Consider the following 23,765-nt stretch of genomic DNA (forward strand, 5'->3'; position numbering starts at 1 on the left):
CCGCCTGCCGATGCAGGGGACACGGGTTCGTGCCCTGGTCCAGGAAGATCCCACATGCCGCGGAGCGGCTGGTCCGCTGAGCCTGCGCGTCCGGAGCCTGTGCTCCGCAACGGGAGAGGCCACAACAGTGAGAGGACCGCGTACCACAAAAAATAAATAAAATTTTCTCTGCTTTTTGGCAGGTGGACAACCTATCAGTCATTGGGAAAGATTGCCACAATGCAGAATTTAAAGGTGCTGTAAATTTTGCACCTTAAGAACACCTGTGCCTTGGTGTGCTTAAACAGCTTTCAGTGCATATTAAAAGCCAGCTGATCTAATTTAGCAGTACAGTGATCCACTTGGAAAATAGGTAGAACTGTTATGCTTTCAATTAACATATATGTAATCAAAAGGTAAAGAAGGGAAGCCTAGGAAAGAAACAATTATTCAGCAGTTTTAAATGAAATCCATGTGTGTACCAGGTGTAGGACACTCAGCAGTTATACAAGGCACGTTCCTGAAGAAGCAAACTGTACTGAGAGATGAGAGCAGCAAACATGGAACAATGAAGGCTATATAAGGGAATACATATATGGGAATAAATTACGTAGAAAGACCTAAAGGGTCAAAGCAATTTAGAGAAGAGAGATCAATGTAGACCATAAGTATTAGGGAAATTTTTATGGAGAAAACAGGACATGTTCTGGACCTAAGGGATAGTTAATATTCTCAACAGAAAGTTTCCAAATTTGGGAATACTTCAGTACATACAGTAATAATTTTGATGGAGTGGCATAATCTATATTTATATGCAACTAAATTGACTTAGGAATAGCACATGAGTAAAAGTGTATCCATATCCTTATATGCAGAACAATAGAACTGGAAGATATAAAAAGTAGTTTGCACATCTAGAATTCCTGGGCAAAAGAGACGATCCAATAATTTAGGGAGACCAGGCTTACCAAATTCCTGACTTGGAGCCCTACAAATGATGATATTAAAGGTCTCAGAAGTTGAGCTGAAGAGAAACTGTTTAACTCTACTGTAGAATGTGTGTGGTTTTTGTAGGGGCTGAGCCGTAGCAGATTTCATTGGCTTCATGACCATTCTTGTCCAGGAAGCCACCTCTAGTGGCCCTTTCTTCTCTTCACCCTTCACTTTCCTCATTCACAATGTTAAATGACATCACCATTTTTTGGAGATTCATCCAAGCTGTGAAGATGGCGAGGTAATGTCACCACTATGACAATAACATCACTTTAATGTTTAACCAAACATACTGGAGAATTCTGTAGAATTCTCCATGATTATCTGACCATGGAACACTCTCACAAAATACATGTTACACAGAATACACATGTCAAAGAACTGAATTCCATGGGACACAGATTGGAAATAGAAATATATAACAATAAAAAACAAGCAACCCAGTTTTAAAAATGGGCCAAAGACCTTAAAGACACCTCACCAAAGAAGACATGCATTAACGTGTACGCACTACTATACATAAACTAGATAATCAACAAGAACCTACTGTATAGTACAGGGAACTCTACTCAATATTCTATAATAACCTATCTGGGAAAAGAATATGAAAAAGAATGGATATATATATAAATATATGTATGTATAGCTGAATCACTTCGTTGTACATCTGAAACTAACACAACATTGTAAATCAACTATACTCCAATATAAAATAAAAAATTAAATAAAAAAAAGAAGATATGCAGGTGGCAAATAAGCAAATGAAAAGACGTCTGCATGATTTGTCATCCGGGAAATGTAAATTAAAATAACGAGATACCACTACACACCTATTAGAATGGCCAAAATTCAAAACACTGACAACACCAGATGCTGGTGAAGATGTGGGACAGCAGGAACTCTCATTCACTGCTGCTTCAAACGCAAGATGGTACAGCCACTTTGGAAGACAGTTTAGAAGTTTCTTACAAACCTAACCAGGATCCAGCAACCACGTTCTTTAGTATTTACCTCCCCAAATTGTAAACTTAACGTCTACACAAGCAACTGCCTATGGACGTTTATAGCAACTTTATTCATAATTGCCAAAACTTGGAAGAAACCAAGATGTCCTCAGTAGGTGATGAATAAATAAACTGTGTCACATGCAGACAATGAACTTATTCAGTGCTAAAAAGAAGTGAGCTATCCGGCCACGACGAGACATGGAGGGAAGTTAAAAACATATTCTTAAGTGAAAGAAGTCAATCTGAAAAGGGTACATACTGTATGATTCCACATATGTGACACTCTGGAAAAGACAAAAACTATGAAGACAGTAAAATGATCGGTGGTTGCCAGGGATTAGGGGTGGGGGAGGGAAGGATGAATACTCAAAGCTCAAAGGATTTTTAGGGCAGTGAAACTAGTCTGTATGACACTATAATGGTAGATACATGTCATTATCAATTTGTCCAAACCCACAGAATGTACAACACCAAGAGTGAACCCTAATGTAAGCTATGGGCTTTGGGTGATGATGATGTATCAGTACAGGTTCATCAATGTGACAAATGTACCACTCTGGTGCAGGATGTTGATGATGTTGATAATAGGGGAAATTGTACATGTGAGGGGCAGGAACTCTATGGGAAATCTCTGTACCTTCCCCTAAACTTTCCCCTCAATTAATCTGCTCTAAAAAATAAAGTCTATTAAAAAAAGTAACCCAGTCAGGCGTGCGTTACACATCAGTGGAATCTGGTCCACACACATATTTTGTTTGCTACATTACCTACTTACATTTCCTGTCTGGTACAAAGCTTCATTTAAAAAAGAGAGAGAGAAATTGGCATTGAGAGCTATTATGTGACTTGCACAAGGCCCCATGGTGGTGTTCATGGCACAGTGAGTGGCGGAACCCAGGTCTCCTCAACGCCAGTCTTGCGCTTCTTCTGCAAAGTGCTGCCTTACAGAAGCTTCCTTGTCTGTATCCTGAAACCCTCAGAAAGACAGGTGAACAGTTTAGAACAATGTCACAACTAATATTGAGAGGAAAAAATTAGGAGCCTAAAATGTAACCTACTTAAATGTGGCCAAATACAAATAATCTTTAAAGGGATGAAAGAAAAATGCCTTATGGCTCTAAAAGTGTCAAAATTGTTCAAATGCATAAAGATGATCACAAGAAGAATTTGCAATCACTAACCCATTCCATAAGGATTTCTGGTCTTTTTTTTTTTTTTTTTTTTTTTTGCTGCACTGCGTGGCTTGTGGGATCTTAGTTCCCAGACCAGGGACTGAACCCTCGAGCTAGGCAGTGAAAGCGTGGAGTCCTAACTACTGGACGGCCAGGGAATTCCCTCTGGTCTACTTTTTAACCACACAAATCTATTATTTCTCCTTAAGAACTGGTGTACTTCCACCCAACCCTTACCTTGAAAAAGCAGACATTTCAAAAAATCATGGCTGAATGCAGTATTTGGAAAATGATCTGATTTAGTCAAACATGTATAAGACCCTCAGCTCCCACTTTTCATCTTTTCACATGGAAGTTCTTGCATTCCATACTGCCTGACAGTAACCTAACGACCCTTTTCCATTTGTGTCCTTTTATCATTTTTAAGTTTGTTTCCTTCTTCAATGGCTTTAATCATTTTAAACATTCTTATTTTACAACCTCTATCCAATTGTCCCATTAACTAAAATTCTGGGGAGAGAAGTTATTCCCGACATTGATGAAGTCTAGTGGTTCCTAGTTCTGTTGTACTGGTTCCTTGAGGGTTCTACAGTTTTCAATTATGAGCTCATCTTCAGTGGGGTTTGGGTACCCTTCCTGGGGTGAGATGAGGGCAGGTCTCTCCAGAGGAGTTTACCAGCCCAGGACTACTTTCCTGACGTAGGTGATTCTGGACCAACATAAAGTGTCAATTTTAAACTCAGTTCCATGTGAGGAGGAGACCTGATGTTACAAATTCTCAAACACCTTGTGGCAGATCAGTTTTTGTCATCAACCCATATTCATGGGTGAGTTTTTATCCACTCCAACTCTTACTGAAGGTTCAATCTCTTAAAGAGTGTTTTATCTAAAACTGCCCGAAGCCTCAACTCCTGTCCCACTTGAGTATTAAAAATCCCAACCCCTTATATTCCTGAGGCTGACACCCATCCCCAGTGCTGTCAGGATCCACTTGTACCTTAATTTATTCTTTTGGTTGTATCTTTCTTACTTTCTTTCAGGTACAGATGTGCATTTAAATGATGTTATTAGTGTTTCGAATACCTCACAGCTAGAGGGTTTTAGGGTTTCTTATTCACCATACAGCCAAGTTCAAAATGCCCTTTAGCTTTCACTGCATGGCTTCTGTTAGAGAACAAGGGAACAGCTCAGGCTGCTCAGATTATGTTATACAGCTTTCTTGATAACTCTATTACAATACATAAAACTACTATTATAAGTTCAAAGTTTTCCAATGAACTGGAAAATGCTGTTGTGTATTCTTTTCTGGGAGTTTTCCTTATATTTCACGATAAACAGAATTTGTAAATAAATTGAGGAAGCAGCAAACAGTGAATGGGAGAGATTTTTGGTCACATTTGAGATTCTTAAAAAAATACTTCTCTGTGTAGCAGCCATTGATGTCAGCAAGTAACACATGTTCATAGCCTCATACCATCCTTTGAAGCAGCACTGATGAATTTCAAAGCTTCTTGTTGCTCTAAGGAACTTTTCTAAGAGAGAAAGGGGAATCAGCTCAAACCTTCTTGGACAGATATTGGAAATTTGGCCCATGCCAATTATCCCCCAATGTCCTTCCAAACTCTAAGAAGATAAGCACAATTATTTTTGATGAACTGTTTAATTAATGTATCTATTATTCGGCATACTACTTTAACTAGAATTTATGATACTATAAAGTTGCATTTTATGTGATATACATATGTATACGCACATGTATCTATAACAGTAGAGTGCTGTGGTGATACCTACCGTGCATTTATGCCCATTTTATTAGGCTTGGAGCATAATTTTACTCTTTTGAATTTTCACGGAGTTATTGTTGCTGAGACTTGGCTTTTATGACATATTTTTGTTTACTGCCATAGTTTTTCCTTAGTCAGTAGTACAACCTCCAATTATTGCATTCTTTCCATGAAAAAGCACTATACGTTTACACCATGGGCTTCATGATGCTCCAGTTTCCGGGAATGCATTTTGGTTAAAAGCAAAAATTGTTTGTATATCAGAACATGATTGTAGCTAATTAATTACACCAAAAGGCAATTAGTCCAGGAAAAAATTTCACTGTGTGCCTAGTACCATGCTTTTTTAGCACTAGCTTTTTGAGATATTCTAAAAGATATAAAACATGGACCTCTAACTCTCAAGGGGCCTACAAGTATTTTAAAAGCTTATATAAATCAAATACCTAATCAAATATTTGCAAAACATTTGATTTTGCAAATCAAATGGACAAGACCCATTTTTAAAAAGATGTATTTAAGACATACTTAAGTCAATTAAAGTGTAATATTTTTTTTTGGTCACGCTCTGCGGCATGCAGGATCTTAGTTCCCCAACCAGGGATTGAACCCATGTCCCCTGCAGTGGAAGTGCCGAGTTCTAACAAATGGACTGCCACGGAATTCCCCCAAAATGTAAATTTTTCTTTAATGTATGAAAGAATCTAGTTAATATTTGAAAAATTAATCACCTTTGCAAAAAGTTAGGATAGGATGGAGGGTTGGGAATCTATGTTTTTTAAACATGAAGATAGTGAGGTAGACTGGAGAGATGGGAGTGGCGTGGAGGTCTGCAGAAGAGGTGGGAAATGCATTTTCAACTATTGTGTCTTTTTTATTGCATAACCTTGATTAGGAACTACTCTCATTGATAGTGGCTGGAGAGCTCCACTGGGGGGATTTCTTCTAGGAAACTTAAGCAGGAAATTTCAGAAAAACCAAGTAGATCCTTTCTTTAAGAGGATTCTACAGAAATATAAAACGTGGCTACTTCTTAGTCATTATTCCCTGGGTTTGTCTTATTCACCATTATCCTTACCATTCAATAAATAATTAAATCAATGAGTGAACATTAAATTACTAGAAGCACTTCTGAATTCCTAGGAGGTTATAAACCCAGTGTAGTGTTCTTAAGTGGTATTTCCTCATAAATTTTCATCATCCGATGACATTTCTTAAAATTAAGAGAAAATGGCAGAAATACTTAACAAATTAAATTAAGCCCATTATTCTTTTTTTTTTTTTTTTTTTTTTGCGGTACGCGGGCCTCTCACTATTGTGGTCTCTCCCGTTGTGGAGCACAGGCTCCGGACGCGCAGGCTCAGCGGCCGCTGCTCACGGGCCCAGCCGCTCCACGGCATGTGGGATCTTCCTGGACCGGGGCACGAACCTGTGTCCCCTGCATCAGCAGGCGGACTCTCAACCACTGTGCCACCAGGGAAGCCCAAGCCCATTATTCTTATACAGTTTTTTGAAAAGAATATATTTGGACTTATTAAGTCTAAACAAAAAACATCAATTATCTATAGGTGTGCAAATTTATGAGAATACAGCACTGAAAGGGTCAAAGATTATTGCTTTATTTGCGAATCTTCAGACTGACAAAACCCTCTGGAAAAATTTATGATGTTTGTCTTTTTTAAAAAGCAATGTTTCTATAAACCCTAACAAACTGCTATGAATAAGGCTGTAAATCACTTCACTGGCTTGAGTAATGGGACTTGTATTTCATGAAACCATGCCAAGAAACCTGGAGGCTTTCATTGATATTGAATCTCCTGTAATCTTTAATATCTCTGTGTCCCCCAAAAAGACAAATTTTGATACTGACCCAAAACACTTTTACCATAATTATTTTCTGAAAGGAAAATAAACAGAAATCAATGATATGGTCTGATGGTTTTCAAGAGGTTCATTAGTTACCAAAAGAGAAAAAAAAGTTAGAGGCAGTAGAAAATAAATAGAACTACCTTCACTAAATCAATGTGGCTGTAGGTTTAGATTTTATCTGTAATTATGATTTGTACATCCAGTTCTAATGGATGAATAATGTTGACTTCCTTCTGGATGACTTTTCTTTCAGTCTTGCTTTAAGTTTGTTTTGACAAAACAGAAACTCTGTTGAATGTTCCACTCTTCCCCTTCCCCATTATATCCAAATGGATATAATCCCAACTATATCCATTTTATGCAAATAGGGAAATGTTGTAGAATCTGGTAGCTAACTGCACTAAAAATCCAATAGCAGGAACGCTGCGGAGAGAGAAGCGTATGTGTTATATGAATGCTACATTTGCATTTAACAGTAAAATAAGCGACATGTACAGTGCTTAGAGACAGCTCTGTGTACCTCTAGTTAGGAACCTGGCTGACATTCTGGGCCATGAGTTTTATGAGTGCTGCTCAGTGTTACCAATCTTTTGCTTCAGGTAGTGTCTGAACCTAAAAGAAATTGGGCCAAGAATAAAAGAAATCAGGCTAAGGACCAAAGCATCTGTATCCCCAGATGTTTATAATCTCCTGTGGCCTTTCAGACACTGGTCAGTGATTTGTATGTGTTTATTTACATACCTCTTGGGTTTTTTTTACAAAGGATTTAATGAGGGTTAGCGATGCATTCGATACCACAGGATACAATAAATAAAAATTGGAAAGAAACTGAGTCGGAGGGCAAGTAGGTGTAGACAAGTAGGCAAAATCCACGCCATGGGGTCTTAAACTCTGGGTCCCATACTCCAGTGCAGAGGGCCAGGCAGGTAATGTCAAGCCCTAATGTTTAAACCCATGAGCTACAAAAAGACTGTGAGTCTGGTACAACAGCAGGAGAAGGGGTCGGAGAGGTGCTTCAAACAGCTCACAGCTCAGAAGGAGTTGTGTAATGTGCATTTGATATTTTCTCTGTGAATATTCAATTCTGTTACAGAAAACAAGAAAATAAATGGGATGGATGAAACTCACGAGATTTGTTAAGCACGGAGAGGAAGTTAGTAACCTATTAGACCAAGAAGACAGCAAATATTTATGATGCACTATACATACAGTATACACATAAGGCACTCAATATTCATGAGGTCTTAATTCACCACTCATTGGTGGTACCCATTCTGATTCCAAGGAACACAAGTAAAACCCACAGCTACTCAGCAGACTAATTGGCAATCTATAGCTACTGGCGAGGCATACCTGCCCCTCTGTATTTGCTTGGGTTAATATGCTTCTGTTCTCAAGAGTTTTGCCCCTAGCACTCTCCTTTTTAGTCCTTCATCCTGTTCCTAAATGGCCTCATCTACTCTCATGCTTGAAGCTCCTCTGGTGTACACCAAAATTACCCTCGGCCATCCCATAGGTACCCAGCTCCACCTGGACATTATCTAGATGCCCCATGGGCACCTCAGACTTCATATCTCCCGGACTGACCTCATCTTCTCTTTCCCCAAACAGCTTGTCTGTCTGTATTTCAGCCCACATAGCAGCAATATCTACCTAATGACTCAATCAAAAATTTGGATACTGCCCTGACTCTGTCCTTTTCCTCTAGCACCAAGTCCTGTGATTTCTACCTCATTAAAGTTTCTCATTGTTTTTCTCTACCCACCATGTCCAAGGATGTGCCAGATTAGTACTAATCATACTGGGTATCAAAGAGTCTTCAGAACGAAGACCTAAGTGCCGAGCACAATGGACAGGACTGCAAAGATCTCCCTTGGTTTACGTCTCCGCTCTCCTCCAAGTCCTGGACACAGTGCAAAAGACGCTTCCCCTCTCTACTCTTACCCCTTGACATTTCACTGACTGAATTCGGATTACTTACAGATTCCTGAACGAGCCATTATCTCTCACATCCACGACTCCATCCTCACCGTTTTCCTCTCTCTAGATGTCCTTCTCTCCCACCTCTACAACCCCACAGTCCACCACCCCATCATCCACCATTTTATTCTGTTAACTCTTAGTCTTCTTTTGCATGTTTTAGTGGGACTGTCAACTCCTCCAGAAAACTCCCCTGGAACCCCAGGCTCACCCCTATCATCATCCTCCATCCCTGGCCTTTATCTGAATTAAGTGCCCTCCCTTCGTGCTTCCACAGCAGTCTGTCAGGGCTGCAGAGGAAGGAGATGGCACACTCAAATTAGGATGATTCAAGGAGGTGTGGGAGAGGTACAGGGGAGCCATAAGGGACGGGGCAGGAACCCCAGGTTAGTAACGTGGTGCTGCCACCAACTCTAGGTCTGAAGAGACTAGGGGAGAGAGTGGTTACCAACACCTGGACAGAGAAAGTCACGTAGAAGAGTTTATCTGGTGAGGAGCCTTTGTCTGATAGTGACCAAGGCAAACTTGCAGTGAGAAAAGCATGACAATAATTACCCTGGCCTCATTCTTCTCCCTTCTCCTTGACGCCATGCCACGTTCCCCGCTGGCCAAACCAACCTGCAGCCAGAACATAAGGAAATGAGTTAAAATAATCTTACAGCTCAGCCTGCAGACCTGTAGGGGCGGAGAAGGATAGAAAATACATCTAGAGAAATAAATGGATTATATCTAGCACAACCACACTTTAATAGAATTGTCTCTTTGTTCTTTAGTCTTCATCACTAGACTGAGTTACTCGAGGACAGAGAATGTTCTATTTATCTTTGCATCCTTAGTATCTAATATGTATTAGACAATAAAAGTTTATTCAGCGAATACGGCAAATTGGCCATAACTTGGAGGATTACATTTTCTGATCTTGCCACTTGCTTTCTCACTCTGGAAAACGGAGAACAGAGTGAGCTCTACAATTTTCATTGTCTGACAAAAAAGAAACATCATTTGGTCAGGAGTAATGAGTTCTCTTAGCACTCGGTGCTGAGAGGAATTAGAGTCAATCATGTGACTGTCTACCTAAAAGGCACTCAACTGCATAATGGGCAATATCTTCAACATGGAAAGCACAGGTGCAGAAACATTCTTCATGGGGTCATTTAAAAATATTAGCCCTTGATAAAAGCCAAAGGCATGTTATTAAAAAGTAATCCAAAGGTGAACTGAGCTAGTGTGTTCCACTCTGATTAATCTTAGAACATCTTGCCCAAGAAATGGTTAAGCCTTAGACTTCAAACCTGACCCACTAAAAAACTCCAGTCCTCTCTGGATTCTCTCATCTCTCATCAGCCAATAGATGAAAAGGATCAACTGAGAAACTCAATGCACTGAGGAGTCATGGATCCATTAGAGGGCAGAAGCCTGGGTCCCTGAATGACTAGGTGGAGTGGAGCCCTTGCTCTAATCTCTGCAAACCTCTGTGCTGAGAGCAAGAAATAAGCCTTAAATGTGTCAAACCTCTGAGATCTGTGGAGTTTTATAGCAGCAGTTATTTTACCCTGACTAGTGCAGTTATAAAATAATGTCCTAAATTCTATACTGGAGTCTGTTTTAAATGTTATCACCATTATTATCATAAGCCATAGTCCATATCATATTCAATTTCTTTTCATGGAAGTCCTTTCCAGCTTGAATCTCATAATATCAGGATTATAGTATTGTCTTCCATAGGAGAAAAGTCTCTCAGAGCTCTTCTTGCTTGGACTACGATAGAAAACATAACACCAACATTCTGATGTATTTTATAATGTAAAAAGCCCTGTTTCATGCATTATCGTTTAGAATCTCCCAGCAACTCTGAGGAACACACTCTATTATTATCCTCATTTTGCAGGTGGTGAAACCGAGACTAAGAAAGATAAAGTGGAGAAAACAATTTACAGAGTTGTTTGAAGATAAAGCAAGAGAATAATTTAGTCTGCCTGGCATTTGGTACATGTTAAGAATTAAGTTTTCTTACATGTTATCTATTGCCTCGTAATAAACCACCCCAAAATAATGACTTAGAACAGCAGCAATCACTTACTCTGCCAGCAGAATTGGGGCTGTGGAGACACAAATAGCTGCGGGTGGGGGTAGGGTGGAACAGCTGGCTTCCTTGGGCTTCTCTCTTTCTGTGGTCTCTCCACATGGTCTCTCCACATGGCAGCCCCAGGGTAACCATGGCAGCTGAAGGCTTCCCGAGTGAGTGGAGAGAACAAGAGCAAGAGAGCAAGCAAGAGAAAAAAAAAGAGAGAGAAAGAGAACGTTAGGCAGAAGCTCTAACACGTTATGACCCAGCCTTAGAAGGATATCACACTGTGTCACTTCTACTACATTTCCTTAGAATCAAGTCACTACAGACAACTCATATTCACGGGGAGGAGAATTAGACTCTGCTTCTTCATTGAATTTGGGGGCACATTTCCCTCTCTAAAATGTTTTCCTGAATTAGTACAGACATGAAACTAACAGGTAAGGGACACAGCCAGGGTCATTCACGGCTAGGGTTAAATGGTTCCACCACTATTAGATCTAAATGTGTGACTGCCAAGCCCCTGCTCTTTTTCACTACTCCAGAAAATCTCCTGTGATCAGCATGTCGAATAGGGAAGACATGCTAGTCCCCAAACAGAGGCAGTTCTTCTCATTGCCTTGGAAAGCACACTTCAACATGTATTTTGCAGGAAAATATTACCCTTAAAGCAGTCATCCATAAGCACTTTCCAAGTATCTGTGTTTTTAATCTTCCGCCAACAGATGTATTCATTTGCATTTCCCCTAGATGAACCACGTTTTTTTTGTTATTTTTGACTGTATATCTCACCTCTCAAGATCCTTTTGTATTAATTCTCAAACCCATCACTAAGGTTGATGCCGCCACCCAATTTGGAATCTTCCCTTGATTCCATGATCATGAATGTGTGCCCTTCCTGTGGGCCATTGAACGAAATGTTCTTTAAGAGGAGGTTCTGACGTAAGATCTGAGGGGCATTCTTTTTTTTTTTTTATCTCCCAAGAATTTCTATTGAACTAAAGAGAGTTTAAACCATCTCATTTTAGAAAATCTGGAAATTTGAACAATGACATGGATCTGAAATCTCAGAGCGTTCACATACCGGTTTTTGTAACTCTCAGCAGTAAGGCAAATTTCCCTATAGGAGCTTTTCTCTGTTTAGGGATCCCCAGCAGTCCCTATGGGGAAACATCCTTTTTGTTCCCCCTGAACCCCAGGGCTTGGTGGGGGCCTGGGGTAAGAAGTAAAGAGAATGGATAAGGGTCTCCAGTGTAGACCAGCACAGTCCACAGGAATATAACTGGAAGCCACATAGGTACCATATTTTCTAGTATCTGCATTTTAAAAAGTAAAAAGCAAAATTAATTTTAATAATATATTTCATTTAACCCAATATGTACAAAATACTATCATTTGAACATGCATTTCATATTAATATAAAAAATATTCAAGGGATTTTTTCATCCTTATTTCCATACCAAGTCTTGGAATCCCATGTGTATTTGACACTTCTTGCACACCTCATTCCGGACTAACCACATTTCAACTCATCAATGGACAATACTGTACTGGACTGCACACATCAACCCTTCGTTTCTGTTGCTGCATTGGGCCTCTGAGACCTCAAACCTTTCTTCTCTGGTTTCATACCTTCTTACAGTTCAGATCTCAGCTCAAAACACCTATCCTGAACAGAAATCCCTTCTAATGCTGTCCATTCCCGCCCGCCCTGTCATTCTCTATCCCGTTACCCTGCAGTATTGTCTCCATGGAACCAATCCCTTCTAAAATGATCTCATTTATTCGTTTACATATTGATTGTCTAGCTTCTCCACCAGAATGTAAGTTTCAAGAGGGCAGGGATTTTTTTTTTTAACCTATTATGGTCTCTATGATTTTCCGGTGCCGAGCACCGTGCCTGGACCACGCGGGGCGCTCAGGACACCTCTGCAGGATGAAGGAATCTCATTTCTCTGGAGCCCCGCCGAAGGGGGCAGCGTAGCAGCGTGTCACAGGTGGGGCGCCCATGTTGCGCGCGGCCGCTTTGGCTGAGCTCCTGGCGCGGGTGTGGGGTGAGTGGGTGTGTGCGGGGGTGTGCGCGGTAGAGCGCGCCAGCGAGCCCAGAGCGCCGAGCGGGGAGGAGCAGCCAGCGCCGCGCAGCACCCGCAGCGCCGGCCCGGCCGGGCAGCTCGGAGGTGGGTGGGCCGTGTCGCCAGCCCGCCCGCGGGGTCCCCATTGGCCGCCTGCCGGCCGCCCTCCGCCCGGAAGGCGGCGAGGAGCCGAGGGGCTGCTCCGGAGCAGGAGCGGGAGAGCCCGGCCGAGCCGACGCCGGACGGACGCGCGGGGTCCGCGCCCCCACTCGCTGCCTCCCTGCGCTCCCGCGGCCGCCCCGCTTGTCCCCGGCGCTGGCGCCTACCGTCGACCAACGACAGCGCCCCGGAGAGACCCGGGCAGCTCCCGGGCGCCCGGGTGAGTGGCCGCTCGCCGCTCCCCGTCTCCTCCCGGGCCCCGCCGCCTGCTTTTGCTTTCACGGCCGCGGCGCGGCGGGGTTGGCCCGGGCAGCGCCCAGGGCAACCGGGAAGGCCGAGGCGGGGTACACTTGACTGAGGGGAAAAGGGGAATGGCAGCCAGGAGATGACCGCAGCCCCGCGGGCCGGGTGGGAACAGGTGGCGCGGGCCGGGCGCTTTGTGTCGGGACGCGGAGACCGGGAGCGGGCGGCCGCGCCTCCCTCGGCCGCTCCCTTCCCTCCCTTGCTCCCCCGGGCGGCCGCACGCCGGGTCGGCCGGGTAACGGAGCTGGAGTCGCCAGGAATGTGCCTCTGGGGACTGTTTGGCTCGTGGGAGGAGAGAAGGTGGCTGAGGCGGCCGGGGAGGTGCGGGAGCCGAGAGGTGGCGCGGGGGCTGCACCGCCGCTCCAGGCAGGAGAGGGATGCTTCCAGCGAGGCGCGTTCGGCCCCGGCGAGGGCTTCATTCTTCCGCTGCGCCCCTGGAGGTGGGGAGCTGGGTGGGCGTGTGTGCAGAGAAAGGGGAGGCGGGGAGGCCAGCCACTTCCGGAGCGGGTTCTGATCCGTGCCGAGCGCCCTGCTTTCGGGGACGCGGACCTTGGGGTGCGGTTGTGCCCGGCCCCACGCGTGCGCCGGCGATGCGGGGCTGGGGGCGTCCCTGGCCCGGGTTTAACAAAGAGTGCTGCTCTCTACCCGGCGGGGTGCGGCAACTCCGGAGAGGTGGTCTTCAGCGAGCGAGTCTTAGCCCTCGGGAGGGGTACTTCGTTTTTGGGTTGTCATTTTATTGTTGTTATTGCCTTTTTTTTTTTTTTTTTTTTTTAAAAGGACTGTTGACTGATGCATGAGGGGCCCACGGAGGCGCAAGAGCGGTGGTGATGGTTTGGGAAGCGGAGCTGAAGTGCGCTGGGCTTCCGTGAGGCGTGACAGTTTATCATGACCGTGTTCAGGCAGGAAAACGTGGATGATTACTACGACACCGGCGAGGAACTTGGCAGGTACTGGGGGTGCCGGAAGCGCACGTTTCTGGGTTGTGGAAATGCACAGTACTGCGGGCAGTGGGCGGTAAACAAATGCAGTTTGAATTCAGGCGTCTCCCTCGTCCTTCCAGGAGATGTGCAAATTATAGAGAAAAGAGTTAACTAACCCAGCAAGGACTAGGGACCGGAAATAAACTACCTAAAACAAGGAGCTGGCGGCGGAGAAGCTATTTGAGTGTTAGATTATGATGCAGAGTGTATTGATCAAGACCCCTGGACAAGAATAGATTTAGTTGTCTGCAGTAACGCTTGTCAGCTTTTGCCCTTCTGAGACAGTGAGGCAAAAGCTGAGATATAGTTGAAACTGGAGTTAGCTCCAGTTAACTGTGACTTAGCCCTTATGTGTACAGAGAGTACAAACTAATTCATAGGCTTTTAAAGGCTTAATACTTTGCCTCTTTCGGAATTTTCAGAATAACATGCACAAGTATCGGTAGGTCACACATGGAGACTTGCCAGATGTTGATGTTGGGTTTGGATTTTGAAACTTCCTTGAACCAGGAGTTTAATTACCCAGTTGGTGTCAGTGGTTGCTTTGGTTTCATTCACGATGTTAAATTTTTAACACGTCCCTAGTTGAGAGTCTAATATGGCTATCTGGATTCAGAGCATACTTCCATTGCTGCAGGAGCTGTGATTCTGAATGTGAAGCCTTTCAGTGCCAGGTGAACAAAGAATGATTTCTTTGGGGGCCTCTAAGGGCTGGATGGGTTTCCCCTTGACTGGGGATTTGACAGGGTGTGTTATGCTCTGGTCTAACTTAAGCAGAAAACCCAGTTTTCACACCTAAATTTAAATTCAACATAAGAAATTTGACTGCAGTGTATTTGTATCGTGAGTCAAGTAGACAAAAGGATCTTTAAACCCACAAAAAAGTATGTATTTACTTACATGTGTATCAAAATATGTATTTTTCCGTATACACCTGATGTCCTGATTCAGTGCTTCCTGTTTCCCCATGAAAAGGAAATTCAAAACTACCCACACCCTAGATGACCTTGTGAGAATTGTGAAAGTTGAGTTTAACTAAAATTTTTTCAAGTTCAAGTAATAGTTCAGAACAAAAGCAATTTTTAAAAAGATACTGTATCAAAATATTTCTGTATACATTTAGTATGGCTTCAGAACATCACTGGGAACTTGTGCTTGGGGGAGCTCACTATATCTTGGAGATTTACTGAGTGAATAAGTAAGAAGGAAAGCTCTCAAAAATATTTCATGGATATGTTTAATGTTAAGGTTTAAGGGTATGTGGTTGAAATACTTGGTTTAACTAGAATTAACTAGAATTAAGTCACTTTATTCCTGTGGTTTTTAGCAAGATGAGTGGTACGTGGTGTTTTCCTTTGGGAGCAGGGGAAAAAGGCAAAAAAGTATGTTTAAATTCTGTTTGTGTAGGGTGGCCTGATTATATGAATTCTCTTATAAAGAAAGATGATTAAAAGTAGGTGAGATGATTGCTTTATAGATTAAGTATGTTGACCTTATTTTCCTTAAGATCTTTTGGTAGAATTATGTGTTATGAGAAGGAAAAATAATGAGGCCTCCCTGTGGCTGGCGGGGGAGTCTGTGATCTTTATTTCGTGGGTGGGGTGACAGGCTCTCTGCCTCTGCGCTGGAGAGCAGTTTGCTCATTTGTCACTAGAGTTTGCTTTGATTTCGGCTCATTCTACATTTCTGTGTATAATTTTCTCCCCACTGTGCAAGACTAATTGCCAAATTGTTTATTGAATAATTTAATTTGTGTGACCTGTGAATTTGAAAGAAGTGCCTTGACAAACTGGGAGTTGGGAATTTTTAAAAATAAAGCATCCAGGCCGATCTGTCTGATAGGTCTTTTTCTTTTGTTTAAAAATGCAGTAAATGGTTGATTTTTTTATTTCAATGTGTTTTTCGAGTCCTGTGAATTTTATGTCCGCCAGGAAATAGCCACTTCCTGAAAACAGATCCTGGCATAAGATGGACATATAGGAAAGATGCTGCTTCTTGTGTCACTGAGAGAAGATTGGGAGTAGAGGCAGGAGCTTAGTAGTGGCAAATGAAAATGGGCAGATGTTTAACACAAAAGCAAGCTTGTTCTAAGCAGTGAGTTGTAAACAAACCAACATCTATGGTTTAAAACTTCATCCACATATCTTTAGCAGTAATCTACACAATAGCTACTCACTTACTTTATAAATGGTCTAAGACAAAGTCCATAGCTGGAGGAGGGAGGATGGGTTTTTAAACAAGTAGGATATAGTATTTTGATTATGACTATTGTTACTTTACTTTTAGGAAAACAGAAAGTGTGTGTGTACAAGGGTGAGAGTGTGTGTGTGTGTGTGTGTGTGTGTGTGTCTGTATATTAGTGTGTGTACTGTAAAAGCTGTCAACTCTAAAGAACTTTATAAAGTATTATGATTATTTGTAGTAGTGATAGAGCAGACAGACCGCTGGACAGATATTCTGGTCCAAAATTGGCCCTAGAACTTGCTAGCTGTATAACCTTGAATAGGTCACTTACCATCTCTGACCCTCAGGATCTTCATCTATAAAATGAGAGACCTAGTGCTTATTTCATGGCTGTTGTGAATACCAAGTAAAAGAATTTTATCAGCCGTCAAGAGTTAAACAAATATAGATATCATCAGCAGGACTGGTTGAGACATGTGAGTATTCCAGGCATGCTAATAACTTGGTTTGCAACTTGATATTCTTTTTTCTGTTTACCAATTTGAGGAAGGGAGGTCCTGTGGGAAAAGGGTCATGGGGGAGACCCATTGCTGACAGCCCTTGGCCTCTCCACTCTGATTCTGAATAATGCAGCTCTGGCCTTGAACTTGCACACCCTTCAAGTAGAAACAAGTCCCTGCAGTGACAAGGACTGTCATGGTTAGAATATTGTTTGGTGACCTGTGTTGACTTCAGGAGGCCCTTTGGGTTTCACCCTCTATCCCAGGAGGTAGAACGAAGAACTGCTTCTGTCACATGTAGTGGTTTCTGGGAGGGGTTCTTTTAAATGCGGATTTCTCCATGTGCTGTTACACTGGGTCATTTTAATGCCCCAGGTGCCTTAGCATCTCTTATCAGTTGGCACTCGGGGCAGCTGAAGGCCAGCTTGTCCCACCATCGCGCTCCAGTTACATCCCTGGCTGTGGTTCAGCCTAACCTGCGAGCCTTCTTGGCACCTCTGTGAACACCGCCTTCCTGAGAACTGGCCTTCTTTCTCTTACACTGTCTGACCTTATGTGATCTGAAGACCTGGGTCCCACCTCCTGAATAAATCTCTCCACAATGATCTCTCCCTTTCAGAAGCCAAATGACTTGCTCTCTGAAGCACTCCACTGGTCATGACCACAGACTGCCCCGTCCATGCTCCATCCTTGCTTTGTGTTGTTAATATTCTTGTATGACTCCATGTAGCCGGCTTAAAAGTTCCTTCAGGGTGCGCTGTGGGCTCTTTTCTCCCCTGTGGGTGTGCAATGTGCTGTATCATTCTGGGCAAAAGTTTCATCGACGCCTGAATCGGCAAATGCAGGCCGGCAGGTACCATACTGAGACCAGAATGGGGATTTGAGATGCAAATGCTGATGCGGGTGCTGAGGCCGATGGAGAGGTGGTGTGTAGCGTGGGACAGCCCGGCCCCCTCCTTTGGGAAGTGGGGAGACACCTACCTTTGCAGGATGCTATACGAATTAGAGGCAGTGGCTGTAAACATCTCACACATAGTCGCTGCCTCAGATATTATTCTTAATAACCTCTTTTCCCCGTTACAGCATTTACCACAACGCATACTCATTACTTGTTGGATTATCTACTTTCGCCACAGCTTGTCACAGGGTTGTGACCTTGGACTTGCTTGTCATTTTTTATCTCTTATGCCTAATGAGGTGCATGAGGTAGGTGCTCAATAAATGCTGACGGATTGAATAAATGGATTAATATTTGTAAGGCACCATGAGTACACACACACATGCACCTATATATGGTTACATGTATATGGGCCTCAATGAGTGATGACTCTGGTGGGGGTGAACTTAGGATATTGAAGGCTGCAGCTCAGCAAAATAAAAGCTGTTTTTCCTTTTGCGTTCTGTGGCTAAGGTGCACAGCAGCCAGCGTATCCAAGCACAAGATCAGTTTTAAACAAAACAAAGTGGAGCATTAAGTATTCTCCATTTGTTTGGATGGTTGCTGGAAGCTAATAATTTAAAGTTAAAACACTCTCATTTTGGCATAAAATCCAGAGGCATTTTAATTGACGTGAGGAATTGTAATAAACCCTGACAGTCTGAGTACATCTTTCTGCTGGTTTACTGTGAACTGCAGGAATCAGTCCTAAGACTGGCAATCCCGTGGGGATGGGAGAGGGAGAGACTTCCCAGCGTGTTTTCTCCTTGGAAGCGGGACTCGCAGGCTCACAAGGTTGACTAGTGAGATCATCCTGTAGGACCTCCCTGAATGTGAGTTTTCTCTTCTCATTTCTGCTTCTGTGTGCCCTCAGCTGTTTCCTCTGATGGGAAAGGCTGCAAAGGTTTAAGAGAGATAAAGTTCAAATATATATATTAGAGGTAACAATCAGGGATTTTAAAATTTTGTGCATTCTAGCATGCGAAGGGAGGGCACGGTGACAGTAGTGAGGGGCAGTTGGGTTGAATGCTTGCTTGCCAGCACTGGGAATGCGCCTCCGGACCACCTGGGGATGTAGAAATTAGGTTCACTGGGACCTGGCGGGACATACCATCAGGAACGTAGGCTATGGAGGCGCTAATTGATGGGGAAGCCAGGGAACGTTGAAGCGGCCTTTTTGGTCCTCCTGTGCCCTTTTACCCTAGGCTTGTGTCTCACCCAGCTGCTTAGGAACCTAAAGGCCCCATAGCGTTGGCAGGCCCCTGCAAAGCTGTGAAAAACACAGTAAGCTTACAGAGATGCGTGGTCAGGTGAATCTCAGTAATTGCAATACAGGGTTATATGAGAAGAGGTGACATTATCAGACGTATCCTGTGGTCTCCCAGCAAAGTTGTAACCCCAGAAAGGTAGAGACCATTTCCTTCAGGCATTGGGGTGGGGGTGTGTGGATACCTTCAGAGGTGGTGTGGTGGGGGAATGACGGGGGAGCGACAAGGTCAAGATTAGGTGGTCTGACCTCTGGGACACCCTGTAGGGGAATGAATTATGAACTTTCACCCCTAATTCTACCCAGCTGCAATGTGTACCTAACCTAACCTAATCAGGCATTTTATATGCATGAAATAAAGCATGATTTTAATGGAAACATTTCTGATCAGGAGACAAAGAATGCCACCTGCTGGTAGAGGGGAGGGGCTTTTGTTGGTGAAGGGTAGCCCGGGACCCTTGGGCACTTAGACCTAGAAGAAGCTGAGCAGTCAGTGAGTCCTTCCTTCTTGTTTCATCCCATCAGTCCTTAGGTCAAGTGGCTTTCTCAAGGTAGCTGGCTACCAGGTAGCAAGAGATGGACCTAGACTCCCGAGCAGGACTGTTTTCATTATATTCTTCACACTACTTAGGATTTGGCAATTCTCATTTTTTTAGAAGCCAGATAATGTTGATATCGAACAGAAGTGATTTGGGCAGGCATCTCGTGCCTATCCATCTTAATACGTGCTTGGAGGGGATGGTCAGGAGTAACTAGTAACTGCTTCATGGTGGGTTTCCATTTTCACCCCATGAAGAGGCTGACGCTTTGAGTTCAGAACTCTCGTGGGCACTTGACAACACACGTGACCTTCTTGCCTTTTCCAAATGGCTCGTGCCCCACAGTTATGAATGGTGCTAGTACGTGCCGTAGTCTTACCCAAGTGCCAAAGTGCATAATTTAGCTTTTTAGAAAGTTCACAGAACACTTTCATCATTATTTAACGTTTGAGTCATGGAATGTATAAGAGTCGTGGCTCTGCTCAGTAGGCAACCCCACTAAAAGACAGTTTCTCATTTCATTAAGTGGCCCTAGTCTGTCTGGTTTAAGGCTGGGGTGTGATTGTTTGAAGCTTTATGTGGAAGGTGATACTTAATTGTTTTGCTTTGGTTTGCTGTGGTAAGTGATCACAACAGAATGCATCAACCCTCGGCCTTGAGAGAGATTATATGGCAGTATAATTATTTATAATATATCCAGTCTATCACTTTGTTTACATTCTAAATTAATTCCTGTAAATGTACAGTTAGGAGAGAGTAGAGGAAAAAATGACTGACCTTTGGCTTTTCTACATCATCTAACAAAAATGGGTTTAAAAATAACTCTGTCGGGCTTCCCTGGTGGCGCAGTGGTTGAGAGTCCGCCTGCCGATGCAGGAGATGCGGATTCGTGCCCCGGTCTGGGAGGATCCCACATGCCGCGGAGCGGCTGGGCCCGTGAGCCATGGCCGCTGGGCCTGCGCGTCTGGAGCCTGTGCTCTGCGGCGGGAGGGGCCACAGCGGTGAGAGGCCCACGTACCGCAAAAAAAAAAAAAAAAAACAAACACAAAACTTTGTCTAACTAGTACATCTTCCTTAGGTAAAACAGAAAGTGTCATATGCCCATTCTAGGTTTAATGTACTAAAAGGATTTTTACAGGGAAGGAGTCTGAAACCTGAAATAGTTGGTCTTATTTTCAATCCCAGTCCAGAACAAAACAAAACCAGTCATGTGCTGGTAACTAATCTCTGGTGATAACTGACAGGTGTGATCCTTAGTGACTCTTGTTTATCGCTTCTGTCTTTTGGAGGTGACGTTGAGAGCTCGTGTGGCTTACAGACCACACTGCCGTCATTTAAGTATAATGTTGCTAACCTCTGAGGCGTGACCACGGGGCTTTCCCCTATGTCCTACCTGTCGACATTCCAATTGTCAACTGGAGAAATTTTATTCAGTACTGTAATGTATTGGTACATTCAGAGATGTCAGGAGGGGAAGGAGGTGGGGAGAAAGTTGTTGATTTTTCCCTTTATCAAGCATTCAACTTTGGATGAGGAATGTAATGTTTGAGCAAATGAATGCTGTGAACTGCCGATCTCTGGTGTTTGAAAGGTTTATATTGATGGTGCTTATATTCATAAGCCGGATGGATGGCTTTCAGCTGGGAAATTTAGCTCTGTGTGTGGACTCTTGTGGGACACATTCTATTTTCGGTCAAAACTGTCTGATTACTGTTTCTTAGATGTAATGTGATGAATGGGGCTGGTTTTCAGATATCTCCAGTACAGTTGATATAGTAAGTTTTCACGTATAAGGAATGAGTGAATTTCCATTTTTTTTTCCATTGTTAGTTTTTTCTGTAGTTCATTGTTTTCTACTTTTGAAACCATGCAACCCTTCCCTTTTTAACTTGTAAGAATTGTCAGGATTTTCGAGACCTTACTTTGGTCCTCCATGCCCTTGTCCCTGGCCCCCCAGTGTGGAATTTTCCAGTTGCAAAAGAGATGTAGGAGAGGTAATCAGTACCTTTTTTTTGGTCCCATCATGAAGAGGGTCAGATTTCCCTCTGAACTGCCTGTCTCTATGTCCACCTAGCAACTCATACCACCGTCTACGACCAGGCTGTATATGCAGGAGGGTAGGTACGACTCAGGTGATAGGACAAGATAGTGACAGAGGGATACGTTGGCACATAGATGGAGTGGCTTGGGGGAGAAGAGGTCAGTAGTTAGTGCTGATTCTGTTCTAATGTTTCCTCCCTCCTTTGAGAAGTTCTTCTAAATCGTTTTGCCTCCTCTGGGTAGAGCGCAATTTATTTGTTTTTTTTCCATCTGTGGTTTATGGGTAAGTGGCAGAAATATGTGTCTCTGGGAGAGTGATGAAAGACTGCAACCTTTTGAGTATAATATTTAATAGACTGAGAATTGCAAGCTGCTTCCCTTTCCAAAAACAAAGCTATGGGCACTGTAGGTATACGAATACTGTAGAGAATAGACTTTTCACAGCTAACTGCTGAGCTGGAAATGCTGAATTGCACCTGACACCCGGAAGAGCTGTCCTGAGAAATTTGGTAAGCCAAAAAAAGCTAAGAAGTTATTTGTTATCTTAAAAATACTATTTTACTGGTACATAAATCAGTGTAATTGAAACCAGATCCTGCCAAGGGGTTTCTGATGTACACTTGGAATGTGAATATAGAAAGTTGTCTTTCTAAATGTTGTCCTTGCCACTCAGAGTGTCTAGAATCAGCGTGTGAACTGCTGTTTGTAATGCCAGAAACTTCCACCAAAATATCCTCAGGAGCTCCCCTGTCTTTGGATAATCACAGGTTTATTTCCTTCCCCTTTCGTGGCCGGCTTACACTTCTCTGCAGACCATAATTGCAGTGGCACCTGTGTGCCCGGGACAAGGCCTGGCTGATGTAAGGCACCTCTGCTCTTGTCTTCTCCCTAATGTCTCTATTTCCACATTGAACAATCGGAGTGAAGGAGAATCCTCACCTGTCATCCCATTTGGTGGAGAACTTATAAAATGACTGCTTGAGACCTTGTTCTAGGAATTTCTTTGCCATGTAATTCAAACTAGCTTTGGGATGGAGGGAAGATATTTACAGTTCCCCATTTAGAATGGATAAGGTTTGAGCACCTGGCCGATATCCCCCCTCAGGAGCTTCAGGAAGCTGATTCAATTGTTTGGGAGAGGAAGTGAATTAGAACAAGTGGAATATTTTCCAGGATGAAGTTTTATCGGTCTGGCTTTCCTCCCCACCCCTCCCGTGGCACACAGAGATAGGAAAGCTTGGCAAATACGGCAGTGGACAGGCAAGGTAAGTCGAGGTGGTGTAGAAGCATGAAGTCCCTCGGTTTTGCTAAACATGCTTCGGGCACTGAATGAGTATATCCGGTTTTATTAATGTTACCAATTAATATGGACCGTCCTTTGTAGGCCTCTTCAGAGGCAACATTCTCTTTCATGCAGATAATTAAAAACATTAAAAAAAAAACTTTTGCACCCACAGGGCAAGGTCAGGCAGAGCAACCGCGGAGCAGGACCCCGCGTCCCGGCGGGTCTGGGCTCCCAACATTCCCGAGTCTCTGGCGCCCCTTCCCCGCACCCTCGCCTGACCCCGCGCCCCAATGTGCCCTTTGACCCCATCCAAAAAAGTGTTCTGAACCAAGCCGCCGACGGAGGAGGGGCCCACAGCGACCTGAGGGACCGCTCTGCTGTGCAAACGCTGCGGCACAGCCGGGCACCCGCTCGCGGAGGCGGCGGGGAGGCTGCAGGGCCTCGTCCCCTGGCGCAGCCTGCCCTCCGCCCTTCGCCCTTCGCCCTCCGCCCGCGGGGCCGGGGTCCTGACCGACCCACGCGCCCAGGCCTGCTGGAGGAGCAACGCGGCGGCGCCGAGGCCGGTGTCCTCGCCGACCCCGAGCCTCCTCCCCTCCGGCCCAGGCTGGGTGGGTGGCAAAAAAAAATTTTTCTAATTAAAAAAATTA

The 23,765-nt window shown here is 43.8% G+C and overlaps 1 protein-coding gene across 1 annotated transcript in view; it reads left to right on the forward strand.

The window, feature by feature from the left end:
* The first annotated feature begins 13,045 nt into the window (after positions 1 to 13,045).
* Positions 13,046 to 23,765, forward strand: part of DAPK1 (death associated protein kinase 1) — a 208,939-nt gene continuing 198,219 nt past the window's right edge. Inside the window, exons 1-2 of the mRNA XM_082842193.1 lie at positions 13,046 to 13,303; positions 14,164 to 14,333. Coding sequence (XP_082698319.1) covers positions 14,272 to 14,333 — 62 coding nt within the window. The 5' untranslated portion in view covers positions 13,046 to 13,303; positions 14,164 to 14,271. The remainder of the gene's footprint in view (positions 13,304 to 14,163; positions 14,334 to 23,765) is intronic.

Source organism: Leucopleurus acutus (assembly GCF_964270905.1).
Source record: "Leucopleurus acutus genome assembly, chromosome: 7".
Taxonomy (NCBI): Eukaryota; Metazoa; Chordata; class Mammalia; order Artiodactyla; family Delphinidae; genus Leucopleurus; species Leucopleurus acutus.